Here is a 15,811-nt window from a genome sequence, read left to right as displayed (position 1 = left end):
CCAGGAATTGTTCAAAGAAATGAAACGTATCCAGAGAAGGAGGAGGGGGAACTACCTGACGTGACTGAGGCTCCGCTTGAGACCCGGAAGGGGAGGCTGTACTCGTCGACGGAACGGGCTCGTCGCCCGATGCGCCGCCGGAGGGACCCCATATCGGCCTGCGGAGTAGGTAAGGTTTTCTTTTTAACGGACTTCACCTTGGGGCAACAGACCCAGGCGTGTGCGAGAAGCCTTTAAAAGAAGCAACAGAGGAAGAAGGAGAGCTAAACAGTGGAGAACCTGCCTCACTTACCCCCTTACCTGCTTGATGCTCCGGTATAATGCTCGGAGACTCAAGGCGAGATCGAAGTTCCGCTGCGTCTTCTGGAGCGCCGCCGCTCAGAGCGAACCGTCTGGAGAGGGCTGGGTCAACTCTCGAATCCCGGCAATCAACGGGCAGCAACCTCGTCGGTGACAGAAGCTGTGATCAAGCGCCGGGAAAAAGGACATTACAAATGTCCTTCGAGAGTATGTAGGGATTGCCAGCTCCCGTGCGTTGCGCCCCAAAGCCGCTAACCCAGACTTTAAGGGCCTGAAGCGAAGCATCACGAGACTTTGCGGTCAGCCTGCGGAAGAAAAACATTATTGCGGTTTACGAAGGCGGAGGAGATCGGAAAAATGTAAACATTATAGTTGGCTAAGAAGGAAAGATGCCTGATCACCTACCGAATCATCGATAGCTTGCTCGTAAAGAGCGTAGCAAACATCACATCCGTCAGGGTGCCAAACAATAAGATCCCCTACGTGGACCGCACATCCGGAGTGAGACCGACAAACTCGTGGCGCTCGCCTGATGGAGGGCTGCGGAGCACCCTTCTTCTTGGCAGCGTACCACCTGTAAGAGTATGAGATTATGAGTACACTGTGTAGGTGCCGGAGTAGTGTGCGGAGCAACACAGTATTAAACAAAGCCGTGAAACCAGCCGGAATGATCCGGGAGGTAACCGGGTAAAAAATCTCATACAAACAAAACAAAATAAATAATAAAATAATAAATAAAACAAAATAAATTTACCGGAACTAGCCGGAGTAACATGCCTTAAAGTAAGTGACGGATACAAAATGAAATGGGAAGGTTAAACTGTCCGGAGAAAGCGCATTCCCGGCAACTAAAAATAATATGAAACTAGCGATAACGGAAGACCGATAAACGCTAGAACGCCGGAGCGGGAAGCAAGGAATGCACTCTGATAGAAGACAGTAGTTAGCTAAGGGCAGGGGAACGTCAAAAAGCCCAACACGAAGACAGTCAGGCGGAAAGCTCTAACTGGCAACGAAGAAGGACTGAACCGGAGTGTCGCCAAATTAAGCGACACGCCCGGAGAAGGCGTATGAAGGGAGGAATGAAAACCCCAGAGGAAGAACCGAAAAGAACGACCAGAGAGTGGGAATGCACAATCCGGGCGTTCCGTGTCCCTCCGCCCACTCGCTGACTGAGTCGTTACTCAGCAAACACGAGAGAAGCAGGAGAGGAACAGGAACAACCTCCATGGGGGACAGGGAGATAAAGATGGCCAAAGATGGTGGACGGGAGAGGGGAAGCCCTCCCGGTCACCAACAGTCCCAGGAGGGAGAGTAAATAGGTAAAGTCACGGACCGTACCAAGGAGAGGCCAAACAATGCAGAGGAAGGGGGCATAAGCTATAGGCTAAAAGGAAGGAATGCTCTCATTAAACCTGGATAAGCTAACAAGATTGAAAACAAATCAAGGGAAGAGAGGGCACTCGGGAGGAGGAGAGGGAAAAGGGTGGGTCGACATAACCAAAACTGAAACTAACCTTAAGTAAATACCAAACTAGGGTAGGCTACATGAAGCCCCTCGCTATCCCAGCTTAACCAAGAGGCTCATTAGCCTCACGCGAAAAGCCGAAACAGGGAGAGGGAAGCAACATGAGATCCCACGCTATTTCAGCTTAAACGAGAGGCTTATTAGCCTACGCAAAAAGCCGAAACAGGGGAAGGGGAACATAAAAGGAGAAGACCCTAGTAAAACTTAAGGAAAGCGCGCAATGGAAAATACGAACACAAAACCTTATGAAGGGCATGTGAACGAAAAGAATGAACGACCACCCCCTTTTTTCATGGAAAAAGGGGGCAATAAGCCTAACGCCCCAAAAAGGAAATCCAAAGCTAACAACCAACCCATAAAAAAGGATAAAATAAAAACATAACAAAACAAAACAAGAGGAGGATCATACCCAACACGATGTGGACGTGAAGGGAAATGGCCGCCTCGTAACAAAAAAAAATATCCATAATAATCATCAAATATCAAATGCATCCGAACACTGAGTTAAAGATAAAACAAAAAACTTAAAAGTACTAACGTAAATAAAATTCCCAGAAGCTAAAGAAGAGAAGGGCAAAAATAAGGCATGTAAATGAATTGATAAAAAGCGAATAGGCTCGAGGGGAAGCCCGACGCCTAAACACCAGCCCTCATCTCGAAGCAAAGGGAAACAAACGTTAATCAATCAAAATCACTAAATAGACCTCATGAAAAAGAAAATGATCCTAAACACGAAGAGGAACCGTGATAAAGATCGAGAAACAGGGCGACCCAAGATCACGAACCACGCATGGAGGTCACGTGAGGCCGCAAGAGGAGATCTAGACGGGCGTTATAAATCCATTTAATTATTAAACTAAAGGGAAATAAGGAGCCTCAATCGCCTCAACTAAAATACGAAATACTGGTACTCAACTTAGGTGACGAAAGACCTTGTGAGGAAGCCATAATGATGCAAAAAGGCACAAGATTAAAAGCACAACGAAAAAACGTGTGACCGAAGGTGCTTGCTGAAATGGAATGCGGCTAGCGGTGTTTTGTGTGCTGTCCGTGAGTGGTGCATGGGTTTGTAACGGCACCTCCCTGTGGGACTTTTGACTTTGGGATCTCTATAGGATAAGGTTCCGTGTTTTTGTAGTTCACCCTTTTCCATACACGACTCCATCTAATGGAGCTCGCTCTGGGGGTAACTCCAGCATTTCATTTAGCTTTCTCTGGTATCTAGCAACGGAATTACCTAGAAATAAGTGCTGAATGGACTTTTTCACCGGCTGACACTGGGGACCCGATCCAGAAATATATATATATATATATATATATATATATATATATATATATATATATATATATATATATATATATATATATATATATATATATATATATATATATATATGTATATATATATATATATATATATATATATGTATATATATATATATATATATATATATATATATATATATATATATATATATATATATATATATATATATATATATATATATATATATATATATATATATATATATATATATATATATATATATATATATATATATATATGTATATATATATGTATATATATAATATATATATATATATATATATAATATATATATATATATATATATATATATATATATATATATATATATATATATATATATATATATATATATATATATATATATATATATATTGTAAAGAGTAGCCAAAATCCGCTAGGAAACTCTTCTCCTTCCCTGCTTTGGGTTGGTTTGAACCTTTGAAGGTCGGGGTATAGGGGCTCAGAGAATATAATAGTTTGGGGACAGTAAACTGGCTTTGCACTGTTTTCTTTGGTACAGGGAAAGAAAATCGTTTTCTATGATATCCGGGTCGGCGACCTGGGTCAGGACATCGGCCCCCTACCCCTGTCCAGAAGCAATAAAAGGTCAGGGCCAGGACAGCTCTCCCTCACGCGCGGTTGCTAGTTTAAGCCGAGAACAAGTCAAGTCTCGGGCCGTTGCCCCTGCCCTCCTCTTCCGCTTCGCCGCCCACGTGGATCCCCATCGCGCCCTGTGTGCCCGTGTTCCATTCCACATGGCCTTAGAAGACTGCAAGGGGGATTGCAAGTCTTCCAAACGCGAGCTGACATTAAATGGCGGCCTTTTCATCATCCCAAGGCGCCCTTTTCGCCCCCAATCTACGACTTGAAGAAATATTTTGGAGGGGAGGCTACCATTTGTCCACGCTCCCACACGTGTTTCTCGGCAGAAGACGTCGTCATCCCTGCGCCCCTACAAATGTGGTAATGTACCCAAAACGAGTTGCTAGTCACGATTACTTAGCCCTTTTGCATTTATTAATCTCTGGGCCTATAACTTTGTGTTCCCTGATATTCCTTGGTTCAAGCCAGGCCCACGTGTTCACAGCTTCTTTCCTCTGAGTCACAAGTAACGCCTCGGGAGTCCTGGCGCCTTCAGTGCACCCCAGTAATTCAATCCCCAAATTCCAGCATTAGATGTGTAACGTGGGTCCAAATATCGTTTCAGAAAGACGCCTGTAGCAGAATTATCCTTGGTCCGTGTTCCTGGCATTCCTAAGCTCCCCTTGATGGGAGGACTTCTACGACAGTAATTTACCGTATTTTCAGTTAATTTTCCTTTTGACCTTGTGTGCTATCAAATATAACTATTTTTATATCCACGTGTTTCACGCACTTCCCTAGTGAAGAGCCCTCCGCTCCGTGTACTTCTTTTTTTTGTTTGTGTTTTATATGCCCTGGGTATCTTACAAGGCCATTTTCGAGTAAAGTAATAATTGTGAGTCATAAGATCCACCTATACCAGGAAACATAAAAAAATATATATATATATATATATATATATATATATATATATATATATATATATATATATATATATATATATATATATATATATTATATATATATATCTCAGGACAGGGTGTGACAAGGAGACAGTCAGTCATCAAAGGTGGTATTTATTTGAAAGACGTGTTTCATAACACATTGTTACATCATCAAGGCTAAAAAAGAAAATTTTTACAAATTAAAATACATGGAATAAAACTAACGACTTCAAAAGTCTCAACATGCTATATAAATATACATTAAAACAAGACAGTTCATAAAAAGCACCTGCTAGACTAAAGGTTGAGGACTAAATGAATAAAAGGAAAAGGAAAGCAGCAAAGAAAACTGGCTCAAGCCAGATACAACTGAACAGAGGTGGTGTGTGAGTTCAACTTAGGAACTGCTGTTTTATGAATAACGATTCTAAAATGAGCAGTTCGTGTGGATGACTTGTTTGGCCCAAAACAGAGAAGTCAGAATAATTAATACTTGTATTACATACATTTGAACGATTTCTGATATTAGAAAATTCTGGATTGGACAATCTGCAACCAGTACAATGACTAACACCTTTATGTGAATCAGCTCTGACCCTCAGCAATCGTTTAGTCAGTCCCCGTAAGTCCCCAAATTACATCTGGGGCAAGTATATTTATATACAACTGACGATTGCATTATTGGGCAGATTCTACAATAGAAAAACATTTTAACATGTTGCAAGTCATTTTAATACCAAAAAATCCACTGACAATAGGGTCCCTTTTTCAATTTAAGGATAGAATCTGCCCAATAATGCAATCGTCCGTCACATATAAATATACTTGCCCCAGATGTAATTTGGGGACTTATGTGGGATTGACTAAACGATTGCTGAGGGTCAGAGCTGATTCACATAAAGGTGTTAGTCACTGTACTGGTTGCAGATTGTCCAATCCAGAATTTTCTAATATCAGAAATCATTCAATATACATATAATAATACAAGTATTAATTATTCTGACTTCTCTGTTTTGGGCCAAACAAGTCATCAGGTGAACTGCTCATTTTAGAATCGTTATTCATAAAACAGCTAGTTCCTAAGTTGAACTCACACACCACCTCTGTTCAGTTGTATCTGGCTTGAGCCAGTTTCCTTTGCTGCTTTCCTTTTCCCTTTTAGTCATTCAGTCCTCAACCTTTTAGTCTAGCAGGTGCTTTTTATGAATTGTCTTGTTTTAATGTATATTTATATAGCATGTTGAGACTCTTGAAGTCGTTAGTTTTATTCCATGTACTTTAATTTGTAAATTTTCTTTTCAGCCTTGATGATGTAACAATGTGTTCTGGAAACACGTCCATAAAGAAATACCACCTACAGATGACCGACTGTCTCCTTGTCACCCTGTCCTGAGATATGCTGTGGCCTGCTTTTGCCAGCAACTTCTGTTTTATATATATATATATATATATATATATATATATATATATATATATATATATATATATATATATATATATATATATATATATATATATATATATATATATATATATATATATATATAAATACAGTATGTAATATAAATATTATTATACAATCACAAGTAACATGTGAAGATTGTATATCAAGAGCCAGCAGGAAATAATAAAAAGCAGCATTGCCTAGCGCATTTGTGTATCGAGAATACATGAAAGTGCTGGGTACTGCTGCTTTTATATATATATATATATATATATATATATATATATATATATATACAGGCAGTCCCCGGTTTTACGAGCGGTTCCGGCTTACGACGTTCGATCCAAGTTCGGCGGCTTTTCAAATATATTCATCAGAAATTATTTCTGGCTTCACCACGCATGTTCGGGGTTACGACGTCGCAGCGATCCGACGGAAGAAATATGGCCCCAAAATGGCAGAATAATCATAATTTGAAGGTTTTTTTATGTAAAACTCAATAATAATGCAGTTTTACATCGTTTTCAATGCACCCAGAGCATTAAAAGTAAAGGTTTTCTTATGATTTTTGACGATTTTCGACGATGTTCCGGCTTCGGCGATTTTTTAGTTACGACAGCTCCTCAGGAACGGAACCCCGTGGATAAACTGGGATATATATATATATATATATATATATATATATATATATATATATATATATATATATATATTTTATATATATATATATATATATTATATTTTTTTATATATATATATATATATATACAAGCGGTCCCAGTTTCTGACGAGGGTTCCGTTCTTGTGCTTTCCTTGTTCTTATAAAAATCGTCAAAAATCATAAGAAAACCTTACTTTTAATGCTCTGGGTGCATTGAAACGATGTAAATATTATTATTGAGTTTTACATCAAAAAACCTTCAAATTATGATTATTCTGCCATTTTGATATATTCTTCCGTCGGATCGGGGTTCTCTGTCGCCGTAACCCCGAACATGCGTAAGCTTGTGAAATAATTTCTGATGAATATATTTTTGTCGAATTGTGCTTTCGAACGTCAGAGCTTGGAACCTTGTCAAACCTCTTCCAAGGTATATATATATATATATATATATATATATATATATATATATATATATATATATTATATATATATAATATATATAATTATAATATGTCTTATGATATGTATGTTTTCTGTAAAAGTAATATGTTTTCTATGCTTTTGATATATTCTCTCTTGTATTTGTCATGTACTGTGTGTTGAGATATCAGGTCTCAGATCTTAAAAGGTTGGTTGACTGTGTGATTTTAAAGATAAGATGCATTTTCCTGTAAGACTCTTGTGTTTGAACAAGTGTGCATACAGGAAATCCCCTCTCCATTTAAAAGGATGTATGCTGACAGGCCCTGATAGCTCTCTGAGCCAGAGAATAATTCCACGATTATTTTCACTCTCCAGGGTAAAAAACTCTGTTTATTCTTTTTCTTTCCCAGGGAAGATTCCCAGAGTAACCGATTTCCAAAAATGCCTAACTGGCAACATAGGTTTATTCTCAAAGTAGATTTTTAGTAGAACACTAAAAGCAAGTTCTACTTAATTTCTTCTCTACTTTAGCAATAGGTTTCTTCTTAATTCTGTTGATGGGTACTCACACAACAAACCTTAATAAAGTTAATTTATTGGAGTGAAAAATAAGATACAAAAACACGGAAAAAGCACCTAAGATACAAAAATATAGAAAAGCACCTAAGTTTTGATTCTCATTTTTATGCTTAACCAGCCCTTCACTATAACAGCTTTACTAAAAAGCTCCTGACAAAAGTTTATGGGTGGCCTGCCACATTACTAATTCACATCTCCTCTTTACACATTTTCATGGGGAAAAAGTATACTGATCAGAACACAACACTATTCCACAATCACTAACACAGAGCATCTCGGCACATGTGGATTCGAAAAAAAGCGCCTTCTAACACTTTCAAACCTTCTTCCACAACGCCAAAAGCTGCTTCGCACATTCTCCCAGGGTTATCCTTCATAAGAATGTCAAATTGAGCACTAATTTCACTTTTCCATACCCAACATCCTTCTACTGTGCCAGCTACCCACGGCCTTATATAATCATCTTGGTTGCTGTTCAAACCTGAAACAAAGGCTTTCCTCCAGTGCCATTGCAATTCTCATAATCTCCCATCCGAAAATATTCAAGCGTCTTGTGATTTTTATTAAAAACATCTACACATGTAAAACCTGCATAAGTCGGACCCCTCTCACCAGTGCACAGGCATGAAAAATGTTTGGCTGCCAAGGTGTCTCCATGAAGACGTATGAAAACCTTGCCAAAATTTATGTAATCTTTCTCTCCCAAAAACAGGAAGGTTAGTCTTGATGAAGGGTCAACCAGTTTCATAACGTCGTTGTGCTGTTGAAAAAAGAAACAAATTACAGTTCTAAGGGTTGATCCTCCTCAATTTAGATACAATAGGAGTAATTGTAAATAACACTTGTAAAACTTCTCTTTAACACCAAGATTTCATGCTAGTGGTGGTGGGTTACTCATTTGTGGTAAATTGCTGTTCTAATTTACTGCTTATGAGCTCATACACAAATTTCATTTTGCTTGCTGTCAACTTATTATTCATGATTCAATGCTAGCCTCTCATTTTGAAATACAATAATTATGCTTCTTACATATTTAAAAATAAAAAAATTTAAACTCAAAATCTGAGAACATATATTTCTTTCATTATTAAATATTGTATACTACTGTATATCTTACTGTTATGTATGTCTGTTATTACTGTAAATAACGAAAAGAAAAACTAAAGAAATAGGACAATTTGCTTTTGGGGAGATGGACTTGACCCATTCTCCCACCCCTACAATATCCTCCAGAAACCCCATCAATGCTACTTAGTGTCAAAATGCTGAAGATAAATTTTCCTGTAGATTATGACGTGCAAATCACAAAAAGATGAAATCTGAATTTTGGTCTCTGAGGTATCCTACCAACTTGAATCCTTTTCCTTAACAACTAACCCTTCCCTGTTAAAATGATCACAGGTCACCATAAAATTTTGTGGCATAAACAAAATGGAAAAAATTTTAAAACAACCTTCCAAAGTATAAAAACTCCAAAATAAAACCAGGTAATAAAAGAAAAGATAAATACAGACATGTTAAGACTTCTGATACAAAGTATGAGAGATATATGACAGAGTAGCTGTGGAAGACCTCTGGTACAGAGTAAGTAAGACTTCACATAGTAATATGGAAGACTCCATATATAGAGTATGAAAGATCTATAATCTGAAGTTTGAAAGACCTCAGATTACAGAGTATGGAAAACATCTGATCCAGAGCATGTAAGACCTAAGAGAGTACTGAAGACCTAAACCTCAGGAGAAAGTATAGAACACTTCTGATACAGAACATGTAAGACCTCTGATCCTGAGTATGAAAGACCTATAATACATAGTATGAAGTCTTAGATAAAGAGTATGGAAGTCATCAGGTCCTGAGTATGAAAAACATCAGATAAATATAGATCACAGATCCACAGGATGAAAGACCTCTGATACTTAAGAGTGGAACGTGGTAGCAGCCCAATAAAATGTGGATGTTGATGTTCCCCGAATGGGGCTGCACATGCCAACTCGAGAGATCATTGTACTCAAGTGATCATGGATACTCATTAAAACAAGAGCCTATGGTAACCAGTTTCTATTCCAGTGATAGTTTAAATCCTATTTCCATTATTAATCAAAAGGAAAGAACCCATCTGAGGAATTTTATCTCAAAGGTAAAACGTCATGGGAGGCGCACACACAGTAAAATTTCCAGCAAAGATTGAACAAGACATTTGATGCATGTGTAATTAATATACGACTGTAATCTTTTTTTTATGTCGTTACAAATAGAACTGAAAACAAAAATTGTTTGTCCTGTCATACAGGGGTGGCAATAGGTGATATAATGGTGTTTGTTGATTTGAGTCTTGTACAAAGATAAAGAGAAAAGATATTGTGGGTTAAGGCAATCATTTTATGATTATAAGTCATGCTCATCAATACTTTTTAAAAATTATATTCATATGTACTTAAAAATAATATTCATATGGAAAACTAAATTAAGGCCATTCACTTGTGAAGCAAACTTCCACCAAGCAGAAAGCTCAACAAGAGAAAAAAAGAAATAAGAAAAATATAGTTCAGCAGCTAGACAGCAGATAAGACAGTTAAGAAATACGTATTAAATCAGAGAAACACACCACATCAACAAATATTTACATCTCTTATAATTACAAGCATCTCAACAGGACATGGATGCTGATGCATTGCAAAGTAACTCATTAATTCTACAGACAAAGACACTAATAATGATAAGTTACTTCTCAGCTTATTAAACCTCAGCTTCATAATAATCCTTATCAGGTACATTAATATAATTGTTTTTTTCTATATTACCCTTTTACAAGTGAATAATTTTGTGGATAAAACTATGAAGACTGAATGGCTGGTATCCAATACAGGTTATCCTAAGAGAGAAATAATATGATATTACTGCTAGCTGTGGGATAATTTAAATATCTTGGAGGCCATACCAGTCTTTGTCACTTAGATTTTGCCATTAATCAGAAAGGCCAGATCCCAAAGTATCTGATAAGCTAAAGGCAATTGTATGATTATTCAATACAGTATGCATAAACTTTTATGGAACAAGTCAAAAAGATTTAAACTTGTGTTCCAAGTTCCACAGAACGGACTTCTCAAAAGTGAAAGAAGGGGAGAACAGAGAATATGGAGTAAAACAGAGTAAAGAATGCATAATAAAAAATAATAAATATAAGTAAATGGAAGTAAGAGCTTTAATGTACACTCAAGTGACAGAACTTGAACCTAACTCTATGGAAAGCTTTGGTACAACCTAAAACTTGAGAATAGTTAGTGCGGTCACCAAAGGTGCTGGGGCAACTTAAAAAAAAAAAAGCAGCTACTCACTTCTAAGTCATTCAAGCAAAATGTAGGAAGGAGGGCATGCAGAGTAACCCATACTACTATGGAAGTTTCCCAAAGAAACAAACTTGTGGATGATAACAAGTAAGAAAATTTCCAATCTAAACAATACTGTATTCCTACTTTAGGGGAAATAGCAGCTACCGGAGCAAAGTCTCCTAGAAGACAGTGGTCTGGGGATGCTGCTGACACCATAAAGCAGAGGTAGAAAAGATCTAAAGCATTGGGCATTACCATCATCTCGGAAATTATAGATGAAAGGCTTTAAAACCAATACCTAGCATCATGATTGCATTAAACATGCTTCAAACACTCTGCGAAGAAAAGCAAAAGTATCACCAAGAACATATTCTGTCAAAAATGGAAGCACAATAAAACTTGTTTACCCGATACTTGAACTGTCAAACTAAGGCTGATAGTTTTCTTAAAATATCTGAATCCCATTCTTATCACAACGAGGTTTAACACTGCCATATTTTCAGTGAAGTGACAGAGTAGATCATCTATAAAACTTAAGGTGAAACTATATTATTCTCCCATCTGATGGTTAAGGTTTAAAAATCTTAACCCTTCCAGGCTGGGCTAAATATACATTAAAAACACAACTAGATCAGGCAAATTTTAAGGTTGGCCAATTAAAAAAAACATCAATAGAAGGAAGATAAGCAAATGCACATGGTATAAGATGAAAATTCTAAAACATTTTCCGTACCTTCCAAAGGAAATTGAAAGTGAATATTTCCACCCTTGTGCATGGCCTCTTTTTCAAGACACTTGTAAAAATGTGCTAATTTTACCAAGTTATACATGTTTTTCTAATAATTTTTAAATTTTATTTTGTAAAATTACAATTACAGCTCACATACTATAACAGATAAGAAACTAAAACCAGTAACAAAATTTGAATATATTTATGTACAGAGATGAGGAGATGCAGTACCTTATAGTTAGTCATACATGTTTTTCCTAATATTTCTTAGTGCTTTAGTTTGCAAAATTACAATTATAGCCGACATACTATCGTAAAAGATAAGAACTAAAACCAACTGCAATCCCTGGGTATATTTATGAGCAAATATATATCAGATGTCCTGGGATGGGAAGAAGCGGTACATTTCTCCAGGAAATCTCAAAACACACTGATTGCCCTCTTTCCTGAGCTGAAGTGCTAGTGTTGCCATACAAGTTGCTACAAGTCATGATGCCCAGTCAAGTGATTAGAACATTTTTCCCGCAAAATTCATTCAAATTGCATGGTGCGAAATACAGATTCTCACCTGAGGTTCGCCAGGTTTAATGTCCAGAGATATTATGATGCCTCTCATGATTATGCCCAGACTCAAGGGATTCATTCATAAAATGTAAATACAAGTTGGCACTATCAGGAGAAAGAATAAAGAAACCATTTAGTTGTAACTTTGTAACTTATTTTCTCTTTGTTATAAACACATTTTTACATATATGGTAACCTTTTAATAGCTTCTACTCTACTACCATCTGAAAATCTTTGTGATGTGATTCTCATACTGGTGTCCTGTATATAATGTATACTGTATATATCTCAGACCATCTCATCCACAATCAACTGTATACCTTCATGTGGTCCTAACTAATCCCTTTGCCTTGTTTCAACCTGAGAATTTTCAGTAACCTTCTCTTGCAGTCATTGTGATGTACAACTTGATTTGATTTATTGAAAAGATACAGAAGGCCTGTCCCTCTAGATATTTGTTGTGTATCTTATCTGTACTTCTAAATGCTTTGCTTCCAATTATTGGAGGTAGTGAGTTGACAAGTACTTTTGATTACTGTACTATGCATTTTTTTGGCCACATCTTTTTTTATACTAATTTAATAACTTTGAAATTCATTCTACAGTTTTACCTCAACACTGTACAGGTAATAAAACTGCTTCCATCAAGGTTCTAAATGTCTATAAATTTCAGCACTGAATTCAACATAGAAAAACACAATGACTTTCTAATGTTTCTTAGAAGGCTAGCTACTGGGGTAAGAAGCAACAAACCTACCAAGCAGGGAAGCTCTAAATAGAATCTAGAGTTACAGATATCAAAATAATAAAGGTAGATTAAGACAACACCATAGTAGTGATCAATTATACCGATTAAAAAATCGAGATGCAAATACCTATCTTCCCATAAAACAAAAATTGGATTAATGCACTTGAAATTAAGATATATAATTCAAATAAAAGTTCTTTTTAATAAACCTTTACCCAAAATCCCCATTTACAGTAATCCATAAACAGTATATACAAAACACTATGAAGATATCACTAAATTCCAATAAAAACTTATCCAATATCTTAGATAAATTATTGGGTAATTATGCGGTTAGTTAGTTATAAATGATTTGTTTAACCAGACCTCTGAACTCTTTTAGGGTTCTGCCACAAATACCAATAGACACATTTACATCAACTATATAATATGTAAGTTGCAATAGCACAAAGTTCATTGAGAAATTATATTCAACTTACGAAATGGTGGCTTTTTTTAATATTGAGTTTGATTTAGTTAAATAAAAACAAGTACTTATCATAACGTGGGAAGAGACCTTTCAGTAATGATCTAGAGACAATTCATTCTCATAAATGTTGCTACACCCTTTTACGCTAATCATTTAAAACCACACAATGCACATGTAAACTTCAGACTTTCTCTTACAGCAGCTAGTTTCAGGTTCTATCAAGCATGTCATTCTTCAAAACTTTTGACACTCTTTATCTTCATTCACTTGAACATACCGTAAATCATCGTATTATTTTCAAGACAAAATTAATATTTTTATTACTGTATATAATTCAAATTTTGTTTAATATGTTGCACTTCTTTTAAAATTTGAATACTGTAATAGTATACACTTAAAACTATGAACATCATAACAACATTTGGACAGTCACATAAAGCATATTCGAAATCTAGTGTTGACCTGCATTCTCTGCATACTAGATTGGGTTATGAGAGCTCTATATCTTTTTTGTATGAAAAATCTCACCATACAATGATAAGTTTGATCTTATTTAATTTGTTATTTTTCTTCATGATGATGGAATTTAAAGATGGAAAATAATTACTGACAGGAATGGTTGTTTTTAATCTAACTGTTTTACTGGTCATTTTCATATACAAACACCACCCTACTTATGAACATTCAAGTTACGAACATTCAGAGATACGAACACACATAATCGTAAATTAAAATTGTGTTCAGTAAGAAACAACTGGACTGTATTATCATCGCAATTTATTTAGGTTTCATGTATAATTCATATTAATAAAGTACTGTACTCTGTAAAATACAGTAATGTACATACAGTGTGTAGCAGTGTTGTGCTTTAGGATGAAAAACCTACAGTACCGTATTGACTTTATATCATACTGTACTTAAACAGGTGGGAAGACCAACTTACGAACAATTCAAGATACGAACAGCCATTCAGAACGTGACTCGTTTCTATGTAAGGCAGTGTATGTACATCCACACTCATAGTGAACCACCATCTTTCAACATATACACCAACTTTATTTAATCTGTGAAGTTAAAACATCTCTTGTACAAGAGCATTTTAGGATGATAATTTTGACGAGCTTCTGTTATACTTCCCTTGACCCAGAAAATTATACATTTCTGTGGTGGTGTATATTTTATATTTTTAATGACAAATTAAATGCAAAGTGTTGTTTTGAAATGTACGGTGTGTGTGTGTGTGTGTGTGTGTGTGTGTGTGTGTGTGTGTGTGTGTGTGTGTGTGTGTGTGTGTGTGTGTGTGTGTGTGTGTGTGTGTGAGAGAGAGAGAGAGAGAGAGAGAGAGAGAGAGAGAGAGAGAGAGAGAGAGAGAGAGAGAGAGAGAGAGCACTGGTAAAGAATTTTTTTCAAGATAAACTACAGCATCATGCTATTTGACATAAAAATTAATATCTACTCATTAAATTAATATATGAATGAATCATCATGACAGGGAAGGGAGAGAGAGAATTTGTTCTGCAATAATATTTTGCTAAAAAAACTAAAGGTTTAATTTTTCCAAAGTACTTCAAAGAATCTAAACTAACTGAAATGGTTAATGAAGTATTAGCAATCCTACAGCATTTCTGTTATGCAATGTTACAGTGCAATTGTACAACTTTTTCTCACACAATGCAAAACCCGTTTGTTAAAAGAAAAAATTACAAGAAATAAACGTGTAACAAAATAAGCATGTACTCACGCAAACAACACTGACACCTGATGGAGGATGCTTCTTCCTCAGACGATGTAGCAACAACTTATCCTTACTGTATGTTATCTTCGCTGACCTCATCCCTCCTTGGTATTTCTGTAAGGCATACAACTCCCCTTCTGAAGCAAGCTTTTTCAGAATTGCTGTGGCCTCCTCCTGGGATCTTGTCTGTTTCCAGTAAAGGAAGGAACAGATACATTTCAGTTACACCAGTTTAATGAAAACTGTCACATTTCTGGAAGATGTGAAAAATGGAAAAGGATAAAGTTAAAGAAACTGGATGCATAAGTGGGAAGAGACAGCATAAATAACATCTTTTGCTATATAAAATTACAGTACAATTAAAAACAATACTATACCACCTTCTGGTCAACAGTGATCATAGAAGAGCATATTTTTATAAACTCATGCCTACAGACAC

The 15,811-nt window shown here is 36.3% G+C and overlaps 2 protein-coding genes across 7 annotated transcripts in view; one reads left to right on the top strand and one right to left on the bottom strand.

Annotated features, from left to right (window-relative positions):
* The window catches only part of LOC136827750 (putative leucine-rich repeat-containing protein DDB_G0290503), a 187,007-nt gene that overhangs the window by 103,038 nt on the left and 68,158 nt on the right, over window positions 1–15,811 (top strand). The gene's annotated exons all lie outside the window — the stretch shown is intronic.
* LOC136828012 (uncharacterized) overlaps window positions 7,795–15,811 on the bottom strand; it is a 34,236-nt gene continuing 26,219 nt past the window's right edge. For 5 of the 6 annotated variants that reach the window (XM_067085628.1, XM_067085629.1, XM_067085630.1 and 2 more), the window contains exons 4-5: window positions 15,379–15,558; window positions 7,795–8,554 (exon numbers count right to left, since the gene is read on the bottom strand). In XM_067085628.1, coding sequence (XP_066941729.1) covers window positions 8,270–8,554; window positions 15,379–15,558 — 465 coding nt within the window. In that variant the 3' untranslated portion in view covers window positions 7,795–8,269. Of the gene's footprint in view, window positions 8,555–15,378; window positions 15,626–15,811 lie in introns of those variants that run through there. The other variant, XM_067085633.1, reaches the window with a different exon arrangement.

This window comes from Macrobrachium rosenbergii, chromosome 42 (assembly GCF_040412425.1).
Source record: "Macrobrachium rosenbergii isolate ZJJX-2024 chromosome 42, ASM4041242v1, whole genome shotgun sequence".
NCBI lineage: Eukaryota > Metazoa > Arthropoda > Malacostraca > Decapoda > Palaemonidae > Macrobrachium > Macrobrachium rosenbergii.
The sequence above is the reverse complement of the archived record's forward strand: the minus strand, read 5'-3'. Positions and strand labels throughout refer to the sequence as shown.